General features: G+C 31.6%; 1 protein-coding gene across 2 annotated transcripts in view; it reads right to left on the bottom strand.

Annotated features, from left to right (window-relative positions):
- LOC106460402 overlaps positions 1 to 8,350 on the bottom strand; it is a 167,260-nt gene extending 158,910 nt beyond the window's left edge. For both annotated transcript variants that reach the window (XM_022387120.1, XM_022387119.1), the window contains exon 1: positions 8,219 to 8,350. In XM_022387120.1, the coding sequence (XP_022242828.1) occupies positions 8,219 to 8,288 (70 nt within the window). In that variant the 5' untranslated portion in view covers positions 8,289 to 8,350. The remainder of the gene's footprint in view (positions 1 to 8,218) is intronic.
- Between the last annotated feature and the right edge of the window lie 773 nt (positions 8,351 to 9,123).

The following is a 9,123-nucleotide window of genomic DNA, read 5'->3' as shown; positions in this document are numbered from 1 at the left end:
TTCAATTAATTCAAAGTTGTTCAGCTTAACTAATTTGTGTCTAGACTCATGAAAACTGTCACTTTTTCCAACTTTTTACATCTTATGTGAGAATAATTGATTAACTGAATGTAACCAATTAATAAGCCCAACAATTAATTGGTTATCAAATTCCACTAACTACCCAACTCTATCCCCTTTCTCTACTAAATACTCGACATGTTACATAGTACTTTACTTAAAACATCCATTTCCAAAGTTAGAAGTAAGTAAAACATGTAATCTTTAAGTAAAAAAGTTTATTCTTATTAAATAGCCTCTTTGGTACATTCCATTTAATATCTCTAATATTATATTGTAAATCCTCAACCGCTCCAAATCTATTTTAAAACTCATAAGAATACACACAACAAACAACCAAGGTAACTTATTAACAGATTATAAACATATTTAATAAATTACATAATTTTTATGTTATAATCAATTTTTATAGTAAATCTTCTTCTAGGTTAGTTCAAATTTCAACTGAATATTTTAACTTTTTTTAAAAAAAGAGCTTGGTAAACTGACAGCTTCAAACTTTGAACTAATACAGCTACATGCAGTGCAAACTGATAAAGCAACCTAACAACTTGATATTTGTTTCTATTCATAATCAAATTATACAGGCATCATCACACAGTATGATAAATTTTAAAATAAATTTTAGACCAACACATTATACCGTATTTTGACACTAATAAAAAAAGTTTTAACTACAGTATTTCAAACAAACTGGGATGTAACAACTTTCAATTTCCATGTAAAGGACCACACAAGATGTCAGAAACACAGATGAAACAAGCATACACTGTTACTCACGTACGTGTATACAACCTTCAGAGAAACTCATAACACTAAAGCTTATAAACCCAATGCCGTTTTTTAGCCAAGTACTTAATTCAATGACCTTAAAAAGTGCAAATAATTAATAAAGACGATGAACTATTAAATTTTTCAAAGAACAATAAGAGCACAAGTCTGTTAAACTATAATTTATAGTTTTTGCAATTTGTTTTAAACATTAATCCTTACAGTGAAATACTGAAGTGAAGCCTTAGTATCATTTTTTGTTAACAACATAAAACTCTAAATTGAATTTTTTTTAGCTTTAGAAATCTTTGTCTGAAAAGCATAAATTAAAAGTTGGAGACTCAAACATCTTGTGCCACTTGTTTAAAAAATGACAAAAATGGAATCATTAACCCGAGTATAACAAAATTTTAAAAATAGTATAATCTTTTAGATTTACTGCAATAAAGCAATCATTAGCAAAATTAAACCTGAAATGTCACCATTCATTTAAATACTTCATTAACTCCTTAAACCCAAGCAGACGTTGTCAGTGTCTGGCAAAAACTCCCAATTTACCCATCGAACAGTAACAGTGTCTAATAACATTTATGTCTCTTTGGCTGAAAACTGATCCAAACCATGTTATTATTCACCTCTTATAAATATACTGGAACTTTTATAAGGTATGGCAATAATTATTAGCAAGTCATGAAAATAATTCCAGCAGAACATGCAAAAAATTATGGGTTTAAGGAGTTAATGACACTACATAGTACGTATGTATATGGAAAACTTCTGCACATACATGTAATGTACACCAAATTTCATGTTTCTACATGTTGATTTTTGTAATCAACAATTTTAGATACTCACAGAATGTAAATGACTATTATCTTAAAAATGTTCATAATATTTACTGAAATAGAAGAATAATTTTATTCATGCAAAATTTTGAACAGTTTTTTTTATTAAATGAGTATACTTCTGCATGCATATTTTGAACAGTGATGCTTTTTGATGGTTAAAATCATTTTAGTCAGTTCTCTCATTCAAGTGTAATATATAAACATAAATGTATGGCTTACAGTTAAAAAAATTCTCCAGTTTTAAATACAATTTAGATTTTTTGTTTGATGCTAATCGTCAAAATACCACTGCAATTTTTTTCATTGTTCTCACTGCCATTTCAGTAATACATTGTACATATATGACATACAGGATTATTATCAAGACGTTTCAGTGAATCATATCTCTCATACGACATGGTATACAAAATAAAATTGCATAGGAGTGTTAAAGGTATCCTGCAAGTGCCATAGTTGTCATATATTGCCAACAGGCACTCCACTATGAGCTGTGTTTGTTTATTTGAAGTTAAGCACAAAGCTACATGATGAGCTATCTGTGCTCTGCCCACTTTGGGTATCGAAATCCAGTTGCTAGAAACTGTTCAAAATGTGCTCCTCCAGTGTCCAAAATGCATTGCATTCATGTAACAATGGCCATTTCTGGACAACTGTATCTTTGAGGTCTGGAACTATGCAAAGCTTTTCATGGTACATGCATAACTTCAGGTACCCCCCACAACCAGAAATTGTGTTATATCCAGTGAATATAATGGCCATTCACAACACGTGTTTCACCTGTTTAGCAATATGCAGAGGTGTGCTATTTTGCATGAAAACTTAGTGTCTTATCATATTTAATTTCTTTAGCACACGGATTGTGAGCATTTCGTGGTACTGTGCACCACTGATTGTACAGATTTATAATCCATTTACTTATGTTTCTTGAAAAAGTACAGTTCAGAAACAAAGTGACTTGTGAAATCACACCATACTGCCATCATAGCATCATGAAGATGTCTAAGAAATTGATTAGTTTTTGACCAGATAATACAGTTACACATTCTGACACTTCCAGTAAGGGTGAAGTGTGCTTCATAAGTCCATAAGATATTGGCAGGCCATTGGTCATCGACTTCCAGTCTTGCTAAGAGCTGCAACACAAAATAATCACCTAAGGCTAAATCCATTTCCTTCCGTGCTTGAACATGAATGAACTTGTAAGGAAACATTTGTAAAAATGACTGAAGAGCCTTATAAACAGTTAACAGCTGCCTTAGTATTGCATTCTTTGGTATAATAAGATTTCACAAGCTCACCTCTTTGCCCACTTACCAGTTTCATATTGTTTGAATAAGTTGCATTGCAATTGACCTTTTATCCCATGGGAAATATACTAAAAAACTATAGAGGACTCCTAGTGGCAACATGTGATAACTGTGGCATTTGCATTTAACAATTCCTCTCTACTATTCCACCCTCTTATGCCATACCATTTATGAGATATGATATGTTGAACTGTGAAATTTTCTTTATAATCATCTTGTAAATACATAAACATCTCAACAAAGTCATGAGTGCACTGTATATTTTGTCACAGTGAATTTAGTCTCAATGTCTTCAGTAGATAATACAGTAAGTAGTGAAGCTTAAAATGTAAAAATAATAATAAATCAATTTGTACTAATTTAATTTTCAATTCAATTTAAATATAGTACTTCACATCCATATCTTATGAGCAGCAAGAAAAAAGTAGAAAATGTAAACCCTCCCTTTGCTTCTGATAAAATCATAATTCCCCTTTTAAACCACTGTAAAATACTAGTCTCCACCACTACTATTAGCAACTCATTCAACTCCATCCCCATTAGAAAAATAAAACTCTTTTCCAAATCTTAAACTCGTGTTCTCTCACCCCATATCTTCAGAATATAGCCAAAAGAAATCAAGACCCTTTGTCCTATCAAAGCACCAGACTGTCTTGTAAACCTTCATATGATCACTTTTAACCTTTCTTTTCTCAAAAGAAAAGTTAAGAGATCTTGACCAGTTCCTGTAAGATAACCCTTCTACCCCTGGAATCATCTTAGCAGCCCTTCTCCGAACCCTTCCAATAAGTCAATATCCTTTTTTTGCATGAGGAAATTAAAACTGAACACAATATTCCAAGTGAATTTTAAATAGTAACTTGCATAGAAAGATGATTACTACTTTTGAGTTGTCAACATTATGTTGATAAATACACATTAAAATTGCATTACCTTTGCTACTAGCAACAGAGCATTCCTGGAAGGCTTGAGTGACTTATCTTCTACTATGCCAAAATTATTTTCTTCTTTCAAGCTGTTGTTTTGGTTTTGATATATGTTTAACGTGTGATCGAAATTAGGATAATCCACTTACATTATCCTGCACTTACTATAAGTAAATGTCACTTACCAAATATTTGTTCAACTTAACAAGTGACTCAAGGCATTACATAATACCTTAACATCCTCAATATAGCTAGAAATACCAAAGCAATTCATAGAATTAGCAAACTTTACTAATTATACACCTCAATATCATTAATGGACATAAGAAAACCCAACGGCCCAAGCACTAGCCCCTGAGCACTCTTCTGGTAAAAAGGTTCCAATATGACTGAACTCCTCAAATAAGAACATTCAGCTTTCTCCCACCAAATCACTCAATAATCCAGCTAATTAGTCTTTCCCCAACTTTGACATGATTTTATTATTTAATCGTTTGCTTGGCACCTTATCAAAAGCTTTCAAAAATCTCTGTACACCAAATCCACACCCTTTCCAACACCCAAATAACAAGTAACATCCTCAATGAGAGGGATTAATAAAGCAAGATATTCCTTTGGTGAATCCATGTTGCTTTTATTTATATCATATTTCACTAAATGATTTTGAAAAGCTTCTTTTATACAAATACATATAACTTAAGGACAACAAGGGATCTGTTGGTCAATCTAGGCCACTTCATCCATGAAATTTAAAAATTTTAAAAACTCAAAGCCAGCCTTTATCAGTCTCTCTAGAATTTTTTCCCATTACATATTGGTCTATCATTCCCAGAACAAAAAAATAGAAATAACATATTAGCAACTCTAATGATCAGGCATTTGTCCAGTATATGTTGACCTATCAAAAATTAAAGATAGAGGCTTCCATATCTAATCTTTGATCTCCTTTAGAAACCCTAAGGAAAATCTTGTCTGGCCCTGGTGCTTTGTTTTCAATCTCTTGATCTTTCTTCTTAACATCAAGGGATTAATATCTACATGATTCTGGTCAATTCCAATACTTCCCGTAAAATGTTCAGGGTTAGGGGTATTGTTAATATCTTCGCTCGTACACAGAGAACATTTAAAAACTCAGTAATCTGAGTCTTCAACAAAAACATTATCCATCAGCATGTATAGCTGGACAATTAACTCAAATAATCAATATTAGTGTTCCTAATTATTACTATTAGCAATTATTTCTACTATTCAAATCTCACGTGAAAATAATCAGTTTGTTCAACATTTTCCAAAATGTGAGTCACACCTCTCCAGGGAGGCACAAGCGATCTTTTGAGGGGGCATGAACAATTAGAAGAGCCAATAATACAATAATGTAAAATTGAGCATTTTGATATATTTTTTATTAATGAAAATAACAAGTAATGACTACAAATGTATAACATTTGGATGTGTGTATCTATGCATTACATCTCATCACTTATCTCACTCGTTTATTCATTCAAATAAAAAGGAGAGGGAACACACAAGAAAGCATAATTATTAAAGGGGGCATGAATGACAAAAGTATGGGAAATGCTGAATTAGTTGAATTAACAGATTAATGTACACAAAGATCAAACAATCATCAAATTTTACTAATTGCCCGGTTTTATCAGCATCCTTTGACAGCCCACTCTCTATTTTAACATTCTGATTACCTTTACCCTCTTAAAAAAATCCTTTCTCTTAGCTTAATATTATCAGCAAGCTGTCTGTCATAAGTCTTTCCGTATTTCCCAATTTATTTTTTAACTTTTTGATAGTGTCCTTGAAAAGATTTGGTGGGGACTAGGGGGGGGGTGAGAGTAGTAAACTGGAAATGTAGGAGGTTGTATGAGAGAATGTAAAAAGTTATTAATGGAGTCTGGTCAAACTGGACCCTTGTTACTAATAAAATTTCCCAGGGATCAGTGCTTAGACTTTCAATTTCTTCATCTTTACATTAATGATACTTATATACGTATAATCAGTAGACTTTAGATATTGGATACATCTAGCTGCATTGAGAATGAAGAGGTGCTACAATATGATTCAAATCAATTGGTTAGTTAAACAAATATCTGGCAAATTACCTTCAATTACAGAAAGAGCAAGATAATGAATTTTGATTCTAATAATTTGAATCACACTTTTAATATAGATAGGTACCCACTCAATAGGGTGACTGAAGAAAAGAATCTTGGCATCATGGTGAATAAGTCACTCAAGTCTTCAAGGAGAGCTCTGTGGCTAGTAGCAAGGCTAATAGGATTTTAAGGTGTACTTGAATACATACTAATTACAAGTCAAATAGTTACATTTCACTCAGAAGACTGATTTATTGGAAAGGATTCAGAGAATTATTAGGATGATTCTGAGAATGGGTGGGTTATCTTAAATGGTTAGATTAAGATTTCTTATTTGCTCACAAGAAAAGAAGGGTAAAAAGCAAAGACTACAAGATTATTCCGAAATTGATGGAACAGACTTCAAATTTCTTTGTGCTGCATTCGGATAGCAACAGGTTGAGAGGACACAAGTTTAAGATTTAAAAAGAAAAAGACTTCAGGTAAGGCAACTTTTATTTTTCTAAGGACTTGATTAAGATGTTAAAATGTTTTGGGTTCAGAGTCCTCCTGAATTGGCTATTTCAGTAGTAGACCAAAAAAAAGGTAAAATACAACCCAAAGCATAACAGTTAAGTAACAGGCTTATGATTTGGAAGTTTAATATTAAAAACTATTCTTCAACACAATAAAGTTGTGACATAATTTTCCGAATGATGTGGTTTGATCAGTCACTGTACATTTTTGTAAATTTTAATAGATACGCGTAGGTACATATAGGTAAAGGGCCATGCTTGAAAGTTGTATATATATCACCTAATGAACCAATGACCATCTGTCATCTAAGTATTATATTTTGAATGAAAATGGTGTGCATACTCTATACCTCTTTTTTTGTATTCACATTATCAAGACATTTATTTTATATTCAAGCATCAAATTTCTTATTTTCCATTATAACTTCCAATATTCAACTATCACATTTATAAATGGTTAACTTTCTGTGGTAAATACACTTTTAACAATGGATTTCTTTAAATGACAGTATGTTGAAGCTTAATGTACAATAATTATTGTTGAATCTACATGTAATTTAGTAACTTATAATATGTGCATGTTGTGCCTATTATTATTATGGTTTTATTATAATATAAGCTGTTTTAAGCACACTTAATTTAAGCTTAACTCATGCACACTGAAACAGGAAGTGTCATATTCAGGAACAGTGATTTTTAAACTGATTGTTACTGTTGATTTGAACAGTAATGTTACACAAAGACAATATTTTATTTAAAACACTTGCTCTTCAGTACTATTAAATGAATAATGATATTATTGTAAAACACAGCAATCTTATAATAGTTGTTACTGTTAGACATATTTATCTTGAGCCCTAACAGTAACAATGTAACATCATGGGTGCTTGATTATTTAAATATACAACACTTTTATGAATAATATAAAGTTTACAACGTAGCTATAATTTATAATTATATGGTACAGTGCATCTCATGGGTATAATAGTAAACTACAACAACACCTAATTTGGTAAACTAATTAGTATTTTTGATATTTAAAGTAATTAAACAATAATTCAAGTCTAAACGTATTAGTATTACTAATAGTGATACAATTAGGTTATTACTATTAGTATTACCATCCGTGACTTCTACGTTCTACTCTAGTTCTAAGTTATGGCAGATATGAAATGCTATTTTTTTATTTATTTTTTACACACTGTTAATTTGAACTCGAAATCCGCAATAGGATAACTTCAGAAAATGTAAAAATAAACAACATGCAGCCTAGCGCAACTTTCGTCATTTATATTCCAGAAATATTTTTTTTTTTGGTGCTAACAAGTTAAAGGTGTTCAGTTTCTTTGCAAAACCCACGTGTGAAAATAAAATATATGTCGCCATCTTCGTGGAAATACTAATACCAGAGAGTACTACTAGTATTACTTACATTACAAGACATATATATCTAAAAGAACCTTAATTACTTTGTTTACTTACGGTAAGGTTAATTATAACTTAGGAACATTGATAATTCGCTTTTGAAGTAACCTCATTCAACTTCTCAAGTTGTGTTATGTAACACTAACATGTAATTCGATTTACACTTTTAAAACAAGCGCCCATTTTTATGCCAAGCTTCTTAACTCAGCCTCGGGCATTATTTTATAAGCTAAACTGTATTAACTAAAATGATCTTACCTTGAGAGGTAGACAAAAGAACACATGTGAGTACATTGTATATCAACAATATTTTAATATATCCGCTCATTATACAACAAATTTTCACGTCCTCCTACATCCTAAACTCCCCTCACCCACCCTAATTTGAAACTCACTAACATTAACAACGCGCACAACACGAACAGAACTATTTTGTTGCAAAATAGTCCTAGCGTAGTAAGATACTAATAACGCTGATAATACAACTAGTCGTGCCAATTGTATTATATTTAAGAAACACTTTTTTCAGCTTTATTATTCACAAACAAAGTGAAAAAAATGTTTCTAATTATTCATCTTACTACAGGACTTAAGTTTCTCAATTCAAAATAACCATCCCACTAAAAAAATAAGCGCAATACATCTTATATAAAATATAATATTTGTCTGTATCTCATACAGTAAAATTTACTACGTACTCCCTGGCTCATGAACATTTCACTGATTACATCTGGTTAATGGTAAAGTACTATAAGCCCTCTTATAATGTAGTGGGTGTGAGAAGACAGATTTGAATGAACAAATGTTCTTTTTTTGTCCTTATGTTATTTGTTACATAAAATATATTTAGAAGATGATAATCTTCAAGTACTTTGCTAAAGTTGTGGCGAGCAAGTTTCAATGATTGTCGTAGTAAATAGCAGTGGCATAGTGGACTGAAAAAAGTAGGTCAGGCAGAAAGTTCCTAATCTCCATTAATATCATTTCATGATAGGTATTTAGGTTTAGAGAGCGAGAGAGAGAGAAAAAACAACAACACAACAAACACAGATCGACGATTTCTTTTCGCGACACTCGTGGTATAAGGTTTTATTGTAAATAATACATGCGAGAAGTGGGTTGGGGGGGGGGCGGGTTTACGTTTTCGTTATTTCGTTTTCGAC

The sequence above is a fragment of the Limulus polyphemus genome, unplaced genomic scaffold (assembly GCF_000517525.1).
Source record: "Limulus polyphemus unplaced genomic scaffold, Limulus_polyphemus-2.1.2 Scaffold765, whole genome shotgun sequence".
Lineage (NCBI taxonomy): Eukaryota > Metazoa > Arthropoda > Merostomata > Xiphosura > Limulidae > Limulus > Limulus polyphemus.
This window is presented reverse-complemented; position numbering and strand designations above follow the sequence as displayed.